Raw genomic sequence first — 20,509 nt, forward strand, 5'->3', positions numbered from 1 at the left:
CTATATCATAAGTATGCATCATACAGCTAAATGTAGCATGCTCTGACTGCTTCAGATTTTAAACAGCACCATATAGTTAACAGGTGCCATTTGTTGTACTTTACACTATATAGTAGGTTTCTGGCTCTGCCTCATCCTCAGAGCTTTGTCAGTAGTTGTAATTAGTTTATACAAGTGTAATTACTCCTCCACAAACTGACAGTTCTTAGTTTATCATTTCCATTGTATTTATTACAGAGTGTTTTAGCATTGGTATCATTGTATTTTCACCCAGCTGTTACATGAGCTTTAACAAAAAACAATCTGTATAAAATGGTTTTTAAGTACTTAATGTATGTACCCATGCAGAAGTTGAGCAATAAATTGTATGCTGTTTGCACTGTCACAGCATAAATGGTTTTAAAAGTTTTAAGTTTTTCTTAATTATTTGCTTTAAAATGTAACAACATCACATTTTTAAATAACTCGGTATTTATTTCAGAAGAAAATACTTAAAACTTGGTGTCTTGCTGTGTGCTGCTACCTGCAGTAAGGATTGTACTAAGCATTCTAGTCAAGCAAGAAGATCTTACTTTTGGCTTTTATGTAGTAGCAAGGACTTGATCTCAGCTTTGGTGAATAGATGTCTCCTCAGCAAAGCTAAACCATCTTCCTTAAGAAAAAAGGTAAATACGTTTTGTAAATACTTGTTAAATTTGATTAACTTAGCTGATAAACATTGTCTCTTAGATAAAGACTTCAACTCAGCTTAGAGCAGCTCCCTGGAAATGGTTGTTAGGAAAGTCAGGGTGTGGTTTTTAACTGCTGCCTGTTTTATTTAATCTGTAAAGGAAGCACCTCCAGCTGCTGGGGGCTTTTTTTCCTGCTTAGCATTTTTTCTTTCTATGCATGAGTCTTAATGCACCCCATATCTTATTAATTCATAAGAGACACCATCTCATGGTAAGCTTTAAATATTATATATAGGAGGCAATTAATTCCAGTCTTTCTATATCACTTCTTGCACCTGCAATTTTAAGCAAGAACTCTTCGCTCCATTCTGAAAGAGATCATTTGAAACGAAACTTCACTTGTTTACACATGCATTGATGTAGTTTTGCAAACCCTCTGTGAAATCCAACAATTGGAAAGCCTACAGAGCTTCCCCTACTTGTATATCCCTGCTGAAACTAATTAGGAATGCTGTCCACAGGTTGGTCCCAGGGTTCAGTTCTCACAGACACTTGTATTTTACCGCTTTAGAAGAATTTTCATTGTTTTCTGTTTCAAACTTTTTCAATACATGTGGAGCATACACATAGTACCTCATGTGCTTTACCATTAACAAGCCAGCAACACCAAAACTGCAGGCATAATTTTGTGTAGACTGAATGGCCCTGTATTTAAATTACTGATGTTTAGAGCAGATTTATGGCAGACATTCACTAAATTATCCTGGAATGGGACTTGAACCACTGATGTTCTTTTAAGGATCTCCTTGTTCTTTCCAATTCAGTCATTTGCGGCTAATGGAATTAATGTGGCTTTTTAACTCCGGCACAATAGAACCAGCACAAGCCTAGAGGAGACATAGCATTCAACTGTTCCACTAGGATAATTTCACTAAAGCACACTGACTTCATTCCACTTCCTTTGTGTAGAGCCCAACACTAGTTCAGCCTTGCTAAGAAGGTAGAAAGTAGTTAAACTTTATTTGTGATCACAGAAGTGCTGTAGACATCAGCAGCTACATCTCTAACATGCCAAAATGACAGAGCAGGTACTTTAGAGAATAACACACCATCTTCCTGTTACAGCAGCTCTCAGATTCATATCCCCTTCACCAGAGAGAACTGCAGTGACAGTTTCCATAAGTTTTACAAGAAATGGCTTTTGCTGTACTGAAAGGAAGCCATCTGAAGTCTAGATTTCAGTCTGTCTGCTTCTAGTTCTTGAAAAAAGGTGTCATCATCACTTTGCATTATTGCTGCTTGCAGCTGCTGTATTTCCTTTTCCATCTTTGATCTCAGTTCTCTTTTTGTTTTCTGTAGCATCTAAAGAAAATACAGACATTAGCTACAGCATGTGAAAAGAACAGATCATTATAGAAAATTCCATATACTTACTTGTGCTTGTGCTTTCTCTCTGGTTTGGATTTCTTGGCGTTCTTGAGATAAAGCTTCTGCTAGCATGGAGAACTAAACATAACATGTGTTTGAGTTGAAGCAATTAAGGGAAAGACTTTTAGTGTAAAAAATACTGTCTTTGAGGCAGGTCAAGCTTTACCTGATCCTTGTAATAGTTCTCCATAGACTCCAATTCATTTTGATGCTCTTGCCTTTGCTCAGCACGCTTCTCTTTAGCGTACGCTCTCAGGTCCTTCAGCCTTTGCCTCTGAATTTCTAAGCCTTCTTCAAATAAGTTTTTAAATATCTGTCAGCAATTTAAAAAAGAAAACCTAAGACTTTACCAGAAACTGTAAATGTATACATTTATATACATTATATACATTTATAGCTGCTTTATCTCCTGACAGAAGGGTGGTTACATGAAGATAGGTCACTGCCCATGAAGTACAGTTACATACCTAGTAATGGTCAGACAGATACAGCTCAGCTCTATTTGTATAACTCACTTAGCTGAAATTGAGATAAAATAGTTTTTTCATGACAGTTTATAGTCATATGACTAAGAAGGGGGATAGAACAGCAAATGTACATTACATTTATAAAATCATTTCAGACAACCCAGCAATGCAAGCCAGGATCTTTGAACAGGCACTGTGATTTCCAGCCCACCCTCCATTATATTATCTGACATCACGATCTTCATCCAGATTTCTAACAGCAAAAAATCCAGCCTGTACTCAGGCTTTCCATTTATACACAAGAACACTTACCAGCTACAGTGCAACTTGAGGCAAATAGTTCTCAAATCACTAATAGTGGATTATGCACTAAACTTCTGGCCTTCTGTTTTTAAAAGGCAAGAATTGTGTATCTGCTCTTGCACAGTCTAATAACTTTACTGGCTTTCCTTAGCTCTGATGTCCAACCCTAATTAGAGATCATATCTGTCAAAGTTCACTTCATTTAAAGAACATAACTGGATAACAAAGGGTTTTTTTGATCAGTTTTCTTAAAAGAAGATTTAGGTTGTTTTCTTTGGATAGTAACTGTAGGAACAACTTCTTAATCCTACTGTTTCTGAAAACTCATTTCCCTAATTTCTCATGTTACCAGCCCTGTTTTTCCATACTTCACCCTTTCTCTCCTTCTCTTAACCCCTAAAGCATCCTCTCTTGTTTTACAGTGGTTAGCCCTAAACTGTACCAGTGTTTCCAGAAAAGGAGCCTTTTCCTCTGTGGCCTTAACTGACCAACCATTTAATCCTGGTTCACTTCACTGGCTCTCCACCTACTTACACAATTATGTGAACTACCAAGACTATAGGTACTCAGCACGGGAAGTTGAACAAAAACAATTCTACACTAGCAGAGCAAGACATCTTGTACTTACCCTTTCTTCCCGTGTCCTAGCCCGCATCATCTTGGCACGCAGCTGAACCCGGTAATCTTCATAGTATTTCCTGGCTCGAGCAACTTGCTGGCGTTTCTCCCTCACTTTATTCTGAGCCCACTTCTGTCTGCAGATACGTTGCCTAAGTTCTTGCTAAATGGAGAACAGTAGCTGTAAGACCACCAAGCTTCCAATAGATACTGCTGCAGGCAAAGCTGTTAATAACTGATAAATAAATAGGGGCCTTTACTAATGACTTTCTCCCTACCCTAAATCTTACACTGCATTTATGTTTAAAAGCTTTAGTCACTGCTGATTTAGCAGAGTGTATCAAGAGCACTATGTAATTAAGGAGTCAGCATTGCCATGGTAGCTGGTGGTGTCACCAGCAACACCACAAGCCTCAGGTTTCTCCTTGCACATTCTTAGGATTTGTTTGCGCTTTTAAAGCGACAGCACAGTGTAATCATAATAATATTCTATTCCCATGACCTCAGCAGCCTCACAGCAAACACATTACATGGCTTTTGAGACCACAGCTACTCAAGAGGCATAAAATTGTCATAAGGTAAAAAGCCATTTTCTTGGACTAGAAAATAGGCAGTACCCAGCACAACATGAGATTCTTGTGTAACAAATACACTTCAAAGAACATACCAGTCTCTTGTTATGGTCTTGATCTTTTTTAATAATTGCAACAAGAAGCTCGTGCTTCTTCAGGGCTTGTTGAACCTGGAGGTTTAAAAAAAGTTCATTGCTTCATCCCTCTGCAGGACAGGCATTGTGCGTAGGAGTTCTAAACATTGCTGTGATTTGGTTTTCATGTTTAATTACCATGCATAAGTTAATCAAGTTTTGTATCTTACAACTATTTTAAACTAAAAGACTGTTCAGAAATAGCTCTCAAAACTACAGAATGCTTACATAAAAAGCAATAGCAATCCCAAGTAGTACTAGACAATCTAGTATATAAAAGAACTTTATATTCAAGTGGCTGATAAAAAGTTCTGCTCGCAATTCTAGATATTTACATCCCTATTTAATTAGCTAAGCTCAGATATACATTTTTTCATACTGTGCTTTGAATGTGCATGCACCCCCATCTATGCTGCATACAAAGAGTCAGGATGATTTTATTATTGTTTTATTATACAGCACACACTGATGACTGCTAACGGTTCTGTTGACACTTCGAGGTAAGAATAAGAATGCTCACTTCATTTTGGAGTGTTGCTCTGTTTCTGTCAGAAGCTGCCTTAAGTTGTCCAGTATGTGCAAGCTGCTGCTGCCACATTTTATTCATAGTATGGTGGGAAATATGCAGGTGGGGAAACTCTTCCAGTAGCTGATGTAGGAGGTCATCACCCCTTCCTTTTACTACAAGGTAAAGACAGATGTAAGCAATAAATTCCTGGAAAATACATTTAGTGGTAAATTCTTCCAGACAGTGTCAGCCTAAATTACAAAACATTCTCAATTGAACACTGTATAAAGCTACCATGCCGTTGCTATGACGTCAAGCTAAACCCAGCAGGACACAAGATGACTCTGTCAGTACAGTGGCAGAGAAATCCCATGGTTTTATTGGTGGGGTTTTATTTCACCTGCTGAAAATTGCTTTTATAGCCCCGGCATTATTTCCTTCCCTCCACCACATCCCATGAAGATGGGTATCCCCTTCTTCCCTCAAATGCTTCTGACTATCGGTACCCAGCGACTTTTCTTACCTCTCTCTCACTGGTTGCAGCAGTTTAAGATAATACAGCAGTAGCAATGACACATTCAGGCTGTTACTAAACAAACAGGTGTAAAACTGGTTTGCAACCACCTCATTACCTCTACATCTCTGATCTCATCACTTGCTCAGCAAAACCAGTGTCAGTGTTAATACCCTAATGGCAGGGTTTTGAAAGGCCATTGACATATTCTGCTCTATGACCTGTGCATGCCTCTCCACCAGCCCACTCCCACTAAAGGCCCAATTTTAAGTCTGGTACATGCTCAGGAAAAAATAACCACCACCAAAGAACCTGAGCTCAGACTATACTGAAGCAGACAGAGGAGTAGCAGTAATAGAAACAAGCACTGAAAATATCCCAGGGGATTTTAAGGTAGCAGCAAGTGGGTCACATTTCGATTGTGCAGTGGTGATTTACATTTACTTAAAGCATTATCTTCCCTAACAAAAATCCAGACATATAGAGGTCGTAAGAAGGGGAAAATGCAACAGCTGACTGGTATATGTTGGACTGATGCCTCTATTCTTGGAGTTCAACACATGCTTTCAAAAGATGCCAGTTTTCCACCAAGTATAGTTTTGCAGTTCTTACTTGGAGCTGCTTTCTTTGGCTTCACAGTCCCTCGCTTTGGAATCCACTGGCTGTATTTGGGATTTCGAGGTGTGGTTTTTCTAGAATAAACTTTCACTGGCTGAGGCATTTTTGGAGGTTCTTTAAAGATGTTTTCTTTGTATTCTTGTTCCTTAGGAGCAGATGTAAAACAGATGGAGAACAGGTATGAGAAGGGAAAGACTGGCAGATCACAGAGTGTGGCTATCAGAAGTTAAAGGTCTTTGAAACTTCAGGAAGAGAATTTGGACATATTGCACTGGATTCTCCAGAAGGCCAGAATTCACCCAATGCAGGTCAGGGTTCAAAGAAAGGTTAAATCTTACTATTGCATAACCTCAGCTCTTTTGCAGCACTTAACACTCCTGCAGCAGCCTATGGACTGCTTCTGCAAAGGCTTTGGAAAGGGCCAGTGCAGCCTACATTGTTGTGACATTGGTGTGACAAAGCTTTTCAGTTTAGGTTCTTTGCTGATCCAGTAGCATGTAAGAGAGTAGCAAAAACCCCTCTGTGTTATTCACAGCATTAGAGAATCATCCTTGCACAAACCCAAGGAGTTTTTGTACCCAAAACTACCTGGTCAGATCATCTAGACACATCACAATGAGCAGAGTATATCCCATACCATTTTTTTGGTGACTTCTCTGAGCTTGGAAAGTCTGAGCCTCTCCCTGGCTTTGTAAATTCTTAGTTCATCTTCATAAGCTTTAGCAACCGTCTAGAAAATAGAAATAAGAGGACTTTACAGATAAAATAATCAGTCCATATGACCACCTCATTTGCTTGTTTGGGTCAAAGTAGCTTCTTGCACTTCAAATTCTCTTCTTTGCAAAATCTGGGGTTTTAAGTCTTTTCCTCAGTAGTCAACAGCTGTAACAGTACAAAGCTACTAAAGCAGGCCAGGTACCCCCATTAAGAGCAAGCATTCAGTTTTAATGTTTCCAGTATAACTGTTGGTAAGAATGACCAAAATGCCTGACTGAGAAATTACCTTTGCATTTTTTGTTCTTTCATCCCATTCCTTTTGCAGCTGGCTGCGTATTTTCCTTATTGGGCTTGTTCCCTTGATGGAAGGTTTACCTCCCAAATCAGAAAAGAGTTGGTGCTGAGATGAGGGTGAGGCTGGAGAAAGCGATCGTGGCCTGCTTAAGTGTGGTGTGTCTGTAAGGAAAGGTGATTTATTGAGTATCTAACTTGAAACAAGAAAAGCCAGACATCCCCCAACACACCCATGGAACAGTCAAATCTTTCCACAGCATAAGAGTCAAAAAGCTTAGCACCAATTAATCATAAAGTCTAAAGGTGAGAGACTATCTATATGCCACAGTCTCAAACAGCTTTGTCTTGCAATGTAATGTTGTGCATGTGAATTAGATCAAGCTACATGATAGCTTTATAGCCTGGTGTATGTATATGGTGGCTGCACCATGTTTGTAAGTCACCTAGACATACATGCTGTGTTCAGCCCTCATTTCAGAGTCACAGTCCTGCCCACGAGCTGGTATTCTTCCCTCTGCCACTTCCTGTACGGTTTACTGTAGCTGTGTTTGCCTTGTGTTTTTAGTAAAGTTTTACCATGGGTATTTAAGTATTAAATGAGAACTTAATTGTAATTGTTACTGTTGCTCAGGTTTAGATCTAAGACATAACTTGGTGACTATGAGTAGTTCAGTGTAGCAGCTTTACATGAGAAGGAATTTCTTATATATATTTTTTCATCCCAATACTCAGTTGGCCTAAGAATCATTATTACCTCGCTCAGCTTTCCTCCAGCGATAATCCATGACACCGTCACTGTGCTGAGATAGGTTGTCTTCATCTGTGAACTCTTCTTCCCTGGTGTGCCCACCCAAAGCTCTCTTTAACATCTGTTGGACAGGTTTTTTGGGAGGTCAGCTTCAATAATTCAGTCAAAGTTAAGAAATGTGTAAAGTCAGGTGTTGGCTGGCGATTTCCTTTCCATCAATATTACATTTATATTCTTGTTCCCTCCACTCCCATAACTGAGGCCAAATTGCTTAGATACAACAAAGAATGGCTTTCACTTACTAGATCTAGTTCATTTAGCCTGTGGGAGATGTTTTCTGACGCTTCATGAAGCCCTTGCTCAGATAGCTTTGCCTTTGTTGTTCTGTGGGAAAGAGACTCTTCAAGTGAATCTGTAGCAGAATTTTCATGTCTGCTAAAACAGAAAACAGATTTTGTTTCTATTCTAAAAGCCTTGAAGATAAGCATTACCTCATACAAACAATCCCAGGTCACTTTTTGTGTGAGCACATTTTTATAGGATTAAGTAGAAGCTGAATGTATAAATACCTGTATTTAGGAAAATGCATCCAGGCCAGGAGAAACAGGAAATCTCTGCCAAGATTAATCTTACACTGACATTCAGTGAAGGAAGAAGAGATCTTATTTAAGGGTGGCAGATGGGGGGCCTGAGTGGCCACATAGACAAAAGTTCTTGTTTAGCTCAGTACTGAAAAACGCGCTTGCCTTTTGCTTCTAGGCAGGTACCAAGGTTCAGGAGCGTGCTCTACTTGTTCAGCACATAGTGAGAGTTTTTGATGTGAAGAGGAAGCAGATGCAGAAGTCTCATATATGTGAGGACCCTAAGAAAATAAGAGTAAATTAAGATTTAAGATCTTCACAGTAAAGCTCAAAAATCATGTAAGTAGAGAGATCCTACAAGAGCTTTTATAGAGCAATTTAAACCCCTATGATTATATAGATATAAAAGTAGTTATAGCTCCAGATCCCTGACTGAAGATAGTGTGCTTTAAGAGAATTAGATGCTTAAAGAAATAAGCTAGGAAAAATATAATCAGTTTGCAAGAATCGTCTGCAGCTAAGCCACAGAATCAGAAGAACAAGATCTAGGTTAAGTTATATGACTACATATAGTAGTAGTATAAATACTACCTCATTAGCCTGGGACTAATGCCAAGTAATGCAAGTAAGCTGAACCTCACCGAATATGGACTAAGCTGCAATTCACAGCAAACAAAAACAAAACACTAATGTCCCTATGCCATTTAGTTATGTTTCTTTCCTACTGCCTGGTAATGTGTCTGTTCAAAGAGCAATAATTCAGGGTTGGCATGCACATACTTGCAAATACACCAATGGAAAATGAGCTTTAAGCAATGTTTTAAAAAGACAACGTAGAAGTAAAGGCTGTTGAAACTTGGAACAAATGAAGCCTGTGAGTACCTCTTGTGGTTGCAGAAGGGAAAAAAGTGTTTTCTAGAGTAAAGAACTTCCCCTTCAGACTTGTTTCTACAAGTGCAGAATGGCATCTGCTGATCAGTTCCTGGGGTTTGCATATTCAGTTTTTGAAAAGCCAAGGGCAGTGAAAGGAAATAAAATCAAATAATGTAGCCAAGCAGCTCCATGATCTTTAGGAAGGAGCAAAATCTGAATTTTATTGGAGTCTGAACAACCCCAGAAACCCAAAATTCTTCCTAACTTAGAATACTGATGCATTTCAGAGAAGGTACATGACTGTGCTCTTGTGTTTGATTAAATGTATCCTGGTTTGATTTAAAGCAGGGTAACTAGTAACTGCTTGGTTATAATGAATCAGAACTCCATAGCTACTGGCACTTACGCTTCTTGGAGCAAGCACTTCCAGAAATAAATGGCATGAATTATAAACTGTATACAGTCTAACATTCCATCACTGATTTTATATTGACCAAAGCAAGCCAAAGGCAGGTTTGGAACAAAGCCCAGAAGTGCCACAAGGCATCAGGAGAATTAAACAGAAATCCAAAAATATTGACTTAACTTGCACAGAGAAAGTAAAGAGGGAACTTCTACCTTTGCCACATTGTCCTCAGCATCACTTGGTACCACTTCTTCTGGCACTGCAGAAGCGGATGACAGGCGTTAGTGAATGGTACAGACTGCACCATGCCTACTAATGGGGAGAACAATTGAAAAAAAGATGTGATCCATGGCTGTTGAAGCCAAATTATTCCAAGAGAACAGAATGACAAAGCAGCTGTGGTTACACAGTTGTGACATTCATTTTGGTAATTTCTCAAGGTTTGAATGTGCCATGGGAATGCTATGGAAACTAGCAAGGTAAGCAGGGTTGCCCTGGCAACAGGAACACTCAGTACTGAAAACTGGTTTGTAAACCTTTTCTACAGAAGCAGTTAATGGCTTTTTCCTAGAGATGAAGCTGGCTGGTTTGGTCTGCATTTCTCTGCTCAGAATAAGCTCAGCCATGGGAGTTACCTGTCAAAAGAGATTTCTGAAGCACAGGCCCATCTTAAATGGATTAAGACAGGAGCTGAACTGGGAACACAGATTATTTCTCTGCAGCACAATGAACAGCTCAAAATAACTCCTTTTTATTTCTCCATATGACAGATAGAAATATTAACTGGTGGCTGTATTCGAAAAAACGCACCCATAGTTTCAAACCCATGGCCCTTGTAGTGCCAATAAAAATAATGCAACATTTGACACTTAACAATTACCCTATAGAAAGCAAAATTCTCTCTCACCAGGGATCTTCCTTGACAGAGAAGGACTACCAGAAACATCGTCAGCTTTTTCTGTAAGTGACTTTTCAAGCTGAAATAAAAAGCAGATTTTTTCTATAAATTCACATGAGAGTGGTGACATGAAAGGTCATACATTAGGTTTGTCTCCATAGGATATATGACATATAAATAAGAATCGCTACAAGTATTTTGTTTACTATATTGTAAACTGTGCATGTAGCTGTTACATTGATGATGGTGGTGTGTATGTACAGCTATAAAGGAAACACACGCCACAAATTAACTTCCTCTCTGGTCATTCAGTGAGGAATAAATCCACAATCCAAAACTCTTTGTACTGAACATAAAATCTAACACACTCAGAAGTGTTCATTGTGTTCAAGTGTTCAGCTGCTCCCACTCAGCAAGTATACTAGAAAGTTTTAAAATGAAAGCAGTATTGATTACTAAAATACATATTTATATAAAATACATATATATAAATCAAATGTTAGGTTTTTACTTACAGTAGAAGCTGTCACTCCTTGACTCTCAGCCAAAGCAGCTGACTGGCTGTCTGAGCTGTGAAAATCTCTCCATCTAGGATAAAGAGGTCTGCCTTCTGAAGGCTGAAATGGTGGTAGCAGAGGAATAGCTTGTTGTATCGGCTCCCCAAGTTTTGTAGCACTGACACTCAAAATCTCTGTTTGAGGTTCAGTAGCATGAACAGACTCCATTGATCCTTGAGAGACAAATAGGAAGAACTTAACAGGTAATGTTGGTTTTTTTACATTGTCCATAAATGTTAAAGGGCAATATTTAAGTATCTCCTGTTAGCCATCATCTATTGGTTTGCTTAGAAGACCACTGTAACATTTTTATGCCTGATGTTATCTCTGCTTACAGAGATACATCCTGCAGCCCCTCCCTGTCTCACTACTTCTCTAAGAGCGCCACATTTTTCATGGCTGTATATATGTATGCTATATATGTATATGAATATATTGCATGGTGCATACACAGTAAATAGCTTTCAGTTAGCTGTTATTTTCCCCATAGTCATTTTAGCCACATGCTGGGAATGTTTGCTCATGTGCAAGAATTCTAAGGAGTGACAGAGCCACAGCCAGCAGAGGCCAGGGACAACTGAAGATTACTGCCGGTTGTCAGAATGATTCACCCAGTACACAATCTGGCCACAAGAACAGCATGAAAACCCTCTTGAGAACATGATTCCTTGTATTTTGTTTACTGAACTACAAAAGGAAAGAACCTAGCTGAAACTGAATCCTGGCTAAGCAGAAATACCCCAGAAATGGGATCTGCATGCTCTGAAACACCAAGTTTCTGAAAAGGATTTTTTCATTTGAAAACATAGCTGAAGTATTTCCTTCTGTGATAATGTTCTTCACACTACCTTAGTACCCTGCACCTCTTAGCTCATCTACCTGATTTTAACTATCAGATGATAGTTAAATATCACCATCTTCCACTTCTAATACTCACCATCTTCCTTTTCCTTTACAGTCACCCTTTCAGTTTCAGAGAACTGCCTAGGAAAGGTTGTAAAAGCCTCTGAGTGTTTAGATGCTTCCACCCCCTTGTCCTTTCCTGCTGGCAACAATTCAGGCCACTTGAATTCTAGAAGTGGGGTTTGAAAAAGACCAAATTAAGAATTATAAAGCATCTTGCTATGAACTGTTTAGATGGACAATTTTCATGTTTGGTATATTATTAACCTTGTATTAACAATACATACTATGATCAAAATAGGTCTGGAATTCTTAATCATAAATTTCGTAATTCATAACTTTATGCCTCTACTTGGACAGATGGAATATTTTCATAGGAAAATAAGAATGGACTCCATTTAAGTAATCTGCTCATTTCTTGTTCCAGAGCTACCCATAATGGTTTTAAGTGGCACAGGCTCCAAACAAGTCTTTTGTAAGAATGACCTTAGTAGTCTTTTTACAGCCTTAAATGATACATTTTACACTGCAGTAAGTGAAATAAATTAAACTCTCCCAAATTCTCATATTCTATTGGACAGAATAACATGCTTTTGTAGGGAGAACCGAATCAGAAGTCAAACAACAAACTTTTATCCAAATGACAGAGATCAGGAGTCATGAAAAACAACATCTGGAATAGTTACTTTCAGAAATGTGAACCTCAGCAAGATCAGCTACAGGTACATTTGCTCGTTGGGGGGGGGGGGGGGGAGGGGTATCAGTTATTTTACAAAAAAAAGTTTAGAAGTATTTGTCTGAAATAACTTCTTTTTAAAAAAGAAACAACAACAAAACCAGCCTGGAAATGTTACTCCAGGGTAGTCTGAATTCCTTCCTCCCCAAAACACTCACCTTCCTCTCTCTTGGAAAACGAATAAGCTGTATCTCCAAGTCTAATTAATTCACTGGTAGATTCTGATCCATCTGCATCACAAGATGGAACAGAACATTCTGACTGGGACCTAAGAGGAACATAAAGTGTGAAATACTCGTCTTTTCCAACCCGAACCATTCTAGGATTTACTTTAAAACGCTTTGCCACTTCAGTCCACAAGATGGAGCTGCAGAAGAGTGGCAACTCTCGAAGAGCTGGCTATTACAACAGCGTAGGGCATGAAAGACCAGCTTCCAAAAAAACAATGTAGAAGTCACCAAGATAAATCAAATGCCATTTAACTAAAACACAATCATTTAGAACAAAGACACAGTTTTCAGCTTGTTTCATTCCACATGCAAAGTAAATTTAAGGGAAACAAAATGTCATCAGCACTCCTCAAGAGCAAAGAAGTACTGGATCTAATTTTAGCCCTCTTGCTGCTTTACTATAGGAGAAAGTCACCTCACATTCCATTTGACACACGCAATCAGTATGTTTCCTACTTGCATACTGTTAAAAACCTGTTAGTTTCTCTACAGATTGCCACAGTCATTGACTATCTTTGTGTCTATGTAAACACTCAGAATTGTTCTTACCCTTCATCTGATGAGAATATTGAAGGTGGTGTGAGTTGACCAGCGTTGCTTCCCAGCCGCTCCTGAGGTACGGTTTGAATTTCATGACTGGATAGCACATTGGCCTCTTCTGTTAATAATCAAGAGGAAAACTATTTCTACTTATTAATGGTATTATTGCCAATATCATCAAAACAGTTTAAGTGGAATAGAACACTTGGAGGGGGAAACTTTTATGGTAGGTTTTCAAAGCGCTACAACTATCATATATTCTGTTTCAATTATAAATAGCTCTTTCTTGCTCCAAATAATTAAATCCTGTACTTCTAACTAGAAAATTGGAGCCACTAACACCTACTGGGTTAGCAGCAGCAGTCCAACAGAAGGAAAAAGCACCGAAAATTGCTACTGACTTTTTGCCATTCACAGCAAAACAGGACAGGAGGCCATTGTCTCTGCCACCCAGTGCTCCCCCCTTTACTCACAGGGTGAAATAGCCAGTGATGACAGTTCTTATCAGCTTTAAGATAGTAAGAGGAGTACTCAGTCTGCACTAATGATGATGTCTCTGAAGGGCTGAGTAAATTCTCTTCTGTTTAGCATTTTCTCAAAATAGCCCCTGCTATGGATCTGCTCAAGACCCACTTCATAGGAAAGCTTAAGTCACACACCCCCCCCCACCCCACCCCCCCGTTTGTCTCCTAGTAAGTAAAAGGCACATTTGCTCATTGTTCTAATTAAGGTCAGTATTCCCCTCCCTGAATCCTAACTATATGTCATCTGACAAGTCAAAAAGCAACATACTAAGGAGGATGTTGTCTGGAGGCTTCTGCCCCAAGAATGAAGCAGAAAGATTATATTCCACAATTGTTCCCCTTTAACAAGTGTTAGGGAAAATAAATTATCTATTTTATGAATATTGTTTACGAAAATAAGGAATGTTAATAACCAGTTTGGTCACTGAAGTTCCCTCCTCACCCCCCCCCCCCATCCCAGCCAGTTTCAGTCTCTCTCTTCTGCACTGTCAAGGTTACAAATAAGGCAACCACACCAATTAAATCTTTGCTACATTGGAAATACTTTGGGTATCCCAATAAAAGTTTTCACATAGCTTACATCTTCCAACAGATATCATTCCTTAGAACTACGAGGGAGGAGAACAGCACAGAAACAGTTTCTGCCTGTTATGGGAGCTCCTTTCCAGCCATGAATACCAAGGTCATGAGAACCTAAGCTCTCAGCAAGATAACTTGATAGCAGACAAACAGAAAAAGTAAGCTGTCCATAATACAGTGGTAACAGAACATAACTATGATATTCTTCTACTCACCTTCATCTTGAGAAGATTCACTGTCTTCTTCTGTAAGATACTCTAACAAGCCATCAAATATTTCCAAGAGGTTTCTGATAGATTCCTTTTCTCCTTTCACAATGTTCTCACCTTAAGAGAAGGTATTGCCACATTAATAATTAGTACTTCACAGAAGAAAAATTCTCAAAAGCAGGAGTGTTCCAGAAAAGAATGTTTGGAAATCCTTGTGTACTTTCTTATACAAATGAGCTACAGCATGAACTAAGTCTATGGGCTGACAGGCAGGATTACAAACACTAGCCATGCTGTGCAGGTACCAAATTAGAAAGAGATACTTGGTATCAAGCAAGCAGTTTTCATTCTTTGCGGGCTATGTTATGTGAGGCTTTACCTGTGAACACTCAGTGAAAGCTTTTATCTGTGTACAAAGGACAGACACAACATGGTTCAAGTCTTAACTCACCAGCTTTTTAAAGTGCAGTAACAAGTTCAGAACTCAAGGCTCATGTCAAACCCAGCCTCCAAACTTTAACTGAACACAGAAAAACACTGAGCCAGTCAGTAACAGACTTCAGGTAACACTTTAGCAGATGAGTGAAGTATGACTGATTATTAACTTCAACATTTCTTACAGGTCTGTCTCATACAAGACAGGTCCTCTGCTTGCTGTTTAAACTTATCACCTGATATCCAACACAAGGGTTCAGTGTTTTGATGACATTCACTACAGGAAAAAGACCTTTCATGTAAGTCTGAAAGTATGCTTTATAACATGGTTGTTATAAGTTGTTAACATCAAACCACAGAGATACTCAGCTGGTGTTTGTCTACATTAAAATATGTACTTACCAGTGATGTGTGACAGGCTGACCTGCAAATAGTCCAATGCCAGGGAATCTATTACTGCTTGCACATTATGTGCATCATCCTCTTGGCTTCTAGGAGTAGCTATGAGATCTATTTAAAATAAGTAATAGGTTTTAGTCTAAGTGGATAGCTTATTGCAGATGTTTAACTACTAAACTGCTTTCTCAATACCTTGTCTACTTGGTGGCAAGCCCAAATATCATGCAGTTGTATGAATTTTTATAAATACCGAGTACAAACTTAGAACACTCCTGTGAGATGTGAGGATTTTATCAGCTGAAGTACTGGATTCAAGAATAGAGACCACCACAGCATTTTTCTTCCTTCACTTCCAGCACACACATCTAGTTCAGATCATTACACTTGAACTGCAGTTTGTGTTAAGGTCACTTCTTCCCCTGTCAGAGACTAGCTGGACTGCAATGTATTCTACTTAATTGGGAGCAGCATTATTTTTAGTTCTGAGCTTATATTTAACAGGACTACCTCCAGTAGCTGCCAGTTACCTCAGTGCTATTAAAATCTTCTGCAAGTAGGAGTCTTGACACTTCCCAAACAAAATAGTTTGCCATAAAGCAAACACAGATAATTGTATAGCCCTTGCTTAACCATTGTCACTGAAGTGCAATGGAGTTGGGTTAAATCACAGCTAAGTCATAGCTCTCAGCAGAGTGTAAGTACTAAGCATAAGCACAGACTTCAGTGTTAACACTGAAGTGTTAATAATGAGCCAACCCCCACCCTTCCAAGGCATTGTGCCTATGTATGGCTTTCAAGGCCTAATTTACACTAGAAAAAGTATTGCTGTAGCCATGCCAGTGAACTCCCCTCACAGCTGCCATTCCTACCAGATAAAAAAGCAACAAAAATAAGCCTAGAGTACTTAAACCTTCTTACACAATGACAGTCTTATGTTTTGTCTTCAGAAGCCTCATCTGTGGCAGGGTTTTGCAAACTTGGATTTGTAAAATATAAAGGGACAAAAAAAAAAAAAGGGGAAGAAAGAAAAGCAGGGTTAGAAATGCCTGATTATTGGTCCCACCTGGTACTTTTTCTCTCAAGATGGACTCATAAAGATGAACAAACACATCAGCACCACATTCTGAGAGATGCTTTATGTGCTGGTTTATGTGACAGCTCCTCAGAAGATCATTGGCAACACTGACCCAATCTATTAAGAAGTAAAACATAATAATGTCAGAACTGAAAGAGACAGAACAAAGACATGGTCGGTTATAGTGAAAGATGGAACCTGTTTAAATGTCTTTGATGCCACCACAGGTGGTCATTCCCAACTGTCCAAAATACTGAACATGTTGTATGCTTCCTGCTCTGTGCCATGTTTACTTCAGGTAGAATTTAGGTTGAGGTTGGAAGAGACCTGCAAGGTCAATTCCAAGCCTTAACCAAGCACTGTCAACTCCCCCTAAACCATGTCGCTAAGTACCGCATTTACACAGCTTTTAAACACCTGCAGGGGTGGTGAGTCAACCACCCCCTTGGGCAGCTCTTCCAGTGTTTGAAAACCTTTTCGGTGAAAAAATTTTATCCTAATATTCAATCTAAACCTCCCCTGGCCCACCTAGAGGCCATTTCCTCTTGTCCTGTCACTTGCTACTTGGGCAAAGAGACTGACCCCCACCTCACTGCAATCTCCTTTCAGGAAACCTTTCTTTCAGATGGAAACATGGACAAAGAGTGAGGAATAATACATGCAAGCATCTTGCAGAGTTGGACATAAGAGTTGAAGGATACCAACGTACCATACACTGGGCAGATTACTGGTTTTTCTTCCACATAATGGAAAGCAAATTTGGTCTGGCTGCATAGCCAGGAATTCCAAACCTTAATAGACTTATAAAATAAGCTCTGATACATCTTTCTATCAAGAATCAGAAATGACATATACTTTTTAAAAAAGATGAGCTCCTCTCTTTACAAACCCCATTTCTCTTACACTCTTACGCAATCACAACACTGCTAATGTAAGCACAGAATCATAGAATAGTTAGGGTTGGAAAGGACCTTAAGATCATCCAGTTCCAACCCCCTGCCATGGGCAGGGACACCTCACACTAAACCATGTCACCCAAGGCTTCGTCCAACCTGGCCTTTAATACTGCCAGGGATGGAGCATTCACAACCTCCCTGAGCAACCCATTCCAGTGCCTCACCTCCCTTACAGTAAATAACTTCCATCCTTAGATCCAATCTAAACTTCCCCTGTTTAAGTTTGAACCCCTTACCCCTTGTCCTGTCACTACAGTCCCTAATGAAGGGTCCCTCCCCAGCATCCCTGTAGCCCCCCTTCAGATATTGGAAGGCTGCTATGAGGTCTCCACGCAGCTTCTCTTCTCCAGGCTGAACAGCCTTCATGAAACTGAAATTTAAGGACTACTTTCACTAATTTGCTGTTTATGGAACACAAGAATATGCAGCTGGTCCCATCAGCTTCTCTCCACATTGAGCACAGCGAGATGGGTCTATAAATAGCCAGATTCTCCCAAAACTTTGAGTCCCAAATTCAAAGTGCTTTGAAGTACACCTATTTCTGGTCTTCCTGGTTACCCAATTTTCCAATTAGGAAAAGCAAACACCTTCATCTTTGTTACACTCTTGAAGGTTGGATTTCCCCCCTACACGTTGCTTTTGCAAACAAAGCAGCATTTTAACAATTATTATCAAGGGCTTAAAGTTTCTATAGAACGAATTAACCATCTTTAGAAGGAACAGAATATAGAATTGCTACCACAGAAAGCAATTTGTGCAGGTTTTACACTTCGTTACAGAGGCAGTATTACTTTTCCATCACTATTCACTTCGTTCTATAAATCACTTTGTTTTAATAGCTTCACATGCACGAGAAGCTAAAAGGAGCATCTCCTATATTTCAGACTCATGTCTTAGAAAACTTAAGTTCGCATTTATCTCCAGCTTTATCAACGTAAAAGTGTCACGGGAGGGGGCTGCACAGGGGGGAGGATTAACATAAAGAGCTTAGAAAGCCACAACACGAGGAACAGCTTTAAGGAGAAGCACGCCTGAAGCAGATGGACGGTGTCAGTGATGAGAGCAGCAAGCGGATGACAAGGCAGGGAGAGCAAAAGCAGCTCTCTGCACCTCGCCTCCTCCGCCCTGCACCGCACGAAGGCTGCGGCTGCTCCGGGGCTCGCACGGCCCTGCCAGCACCGCGCCGGGAAGGGCAGGGCACACTCTCAGGAGGAAGAGGGGCCCTCGCCCCCCGCCGCACCGCCCCTACCTCGGTCCTCAGCGGTGCCCATAGCGCGGCGCCTCAGGCGGCAACGGACCCGGGAGATTTAAACATCCCCTCGCGGCGTCCTGCGCGTTGATTGGGCACCTGCGCCGGAACGGGCGGGGCTGTCCCGCCGGGGACAGGTGGCTTCCGCCATCCGCCGCCGGTCGCCATGGAAACGGGCAGGGGGCGGGAGAAAAGAGCCTGTGCCTCAAAGCCACGCCACAGCGTGGATCACGTGGTGTTTCTCGCTTCCCGTCATGTGATGGTTTCCCCTCCCGGGTAGGCCCCTCAGGGATCGCCTCAGTACCGCCGTGAGGGGCCGGGCCGGGCCCGCCCCACCTCATCCCGAGCTCCGCCGGGCAGTGTGTGAGCTCTGGAGCACGGCTGCTGGCGGAAAAAATGGCGGCGGTGCTGCTGGGGTGGTTCCGCCTTCGTCACCTGAAGGAGGCGGGTCACGGTTCCTCAGGCAGGGTTAGCGGGCGGAGGGCTGGCCTCCGGCGGGAGGGCGGAGCGGGAATGTTCTAGCACTTGACCTTGCGGGCCGGCCCGGGGGTGTCTGCTGGAAACGGCGTTTGTGTCAGCGGGGTGGAGGGTGCGAGCTAAACGGGAGGGCGGGCTAGGTCAGATTGGCGGGTAACGTGATGGCTTTGTGCGGGTAACAGGGCGGGAGCCTTTATTAAGAGTGGGACTTAAAAGGTTTTGTTTAGTGAATCTTACTGATTGATTAGGTGCTAGTGAAGAGGGTTCTGGATGGTGAAAGTGAATCCTCTGCCTTACAGAGCCACAAACAGTACTCATGCTCTTCAGGAATTCTGTAATTCCCATGTAATACCAAGTTACACAAAACTAGAAAAAAAACGGTGCCTCTTATCCTTGAACCTCTGGAGCAGCTGAGATCCCGGTTATTACTGTAAGAACAATGCTGGCATCAAGTAAACAGCCGCGATGTTGGCGCTAACAGCCTGCAGACACAGTTTGTGGATACATAATCCAAATGCGCACACAATGCTCGTTAAATGAGTTTTTGTGCGTATAAGCAAGCACACATCAGTACTATCGAGACTGATAAAAGAGCATGGGTTTCAGTTCACAGATAACGCAGCTCTGCAAAGCTCTCTAGATTTGCTTCACATTTGTTGGCTCAAAGTAAGAAACAGGAAGACATCGATGTTTAACTTAAAAGGGTGGAACGCAAAAATGCGGAAGCTTGTCTCAGGAAATAAAAGGAGTTACTTGCAGATTAAATGTGTGCTGGTGAGACTGAGGGGTTTGTTCAGTCTTTTCAGTTCTTCACAACCTTAGCAATGGTAAACCCAGAAACAGGAAGTGCTAAGTTATGCGCAAACAATAAAACTAAGCTGTGTTAAGCTCAGTGTAACAGGCAAGAGCAAGGGAAGATCGACTTGCTCTTTTCACAGCCTTTGCAGACACCTTTCTCAGACTCATCAGAAGCAGGAGGTTGATCGGGTCACTTTATATAGAGCATTAAAAGGAGTATTTTGGGAGAAAAATATCTTTAACAAGCTGTATTAAACCACTAACCCCATACTAAGAAACCTGAAGAGGATCTTCTATCAGAAACTTGCAGGGACTGTATTAACAAAGGTGGTCAGATTGAAGTGCTACTAAACCAACAGATTAATAATAAGAAAATGTGACTGATGGAGGTGTTATTCCAAGTTTCTGAGGGGGGAACAGCTGTGGCGACTCATAAACACAGATAATGCTGACTGAGGTATTATTTTTGAGGAAGAGACCATAGAAACATGT

At 40.7% G+C, this 20,509-nt stretch overlaps 1 protein-coding gene across 1 annotated transcript; it reads right to left on the reverse strand.

Annotated features, from left to right (window-relative positions):
- Window positions 1-1,436: 1,436 nt before the first annotated feature.
- Window positions 1,437-18,874, reverse strand: CEP95 (centrosomal protein 95). Its single transcript, XM_061455311.1, has 22 exons — window positions 18,743-18,874; window positions 16,526-16,654; window positions 15,466-15,573; window positions 14,635-14,745; window positions 13,326-13,434; window positions 12,705-12,814; window positions 11,845-11,979; window positions 10,866-11,080; window positions 10,360-10,429; window positions 9,665-9,711; window positions 8,339-8,454; window positions 7,895-8,027; window positions 7,599-7,713; window positions 6,837-7,006; window positions 6,471-6,563; window positions 5,828-5,978; window positions 4,714-4,874; window positions 4,155-4,229; window positions 3,498-3,650; window positions 2,266-2,412; window positions 2,106-2,177; window positions 1,437-2,033 (listed from the first exon to the last, which is right to left on the reverse strand). Exons 1-22 carry the CDS (start codon window positions 18,762-18,764, stop codon window positions 1,857-1,859), a joined length of 2,619 nt encoding a protein of 872 aa, XP_061311295.1. The 5' UTR covers window positions 18,765-18,874; the 3' UTR covers window positions 1,437-1,856.
- Between the last annotated feature and the right edge of the window lie 1,635 nt (window positions 18,875-20,509).

Source organism: Pezoporus flaviventris, unplaced genomic scaffold, assembly GCF_033815535.1.
Source record: "Pezoporus flaviventris isolate CSIRO_AGI_PZ_B2104156 unplaced genomic scaffold, CSIRO_AGI_Pfla_v1 ptg000020l, whole genome shotgun sequence".
In the NCBI taxonomy this organism is placed as follows: Eukaryota; Metazoa; Chordata; class Aves; order Psittaciformes; family Psittacidae; genus Pezoporus; species Pezoporus flaviventris.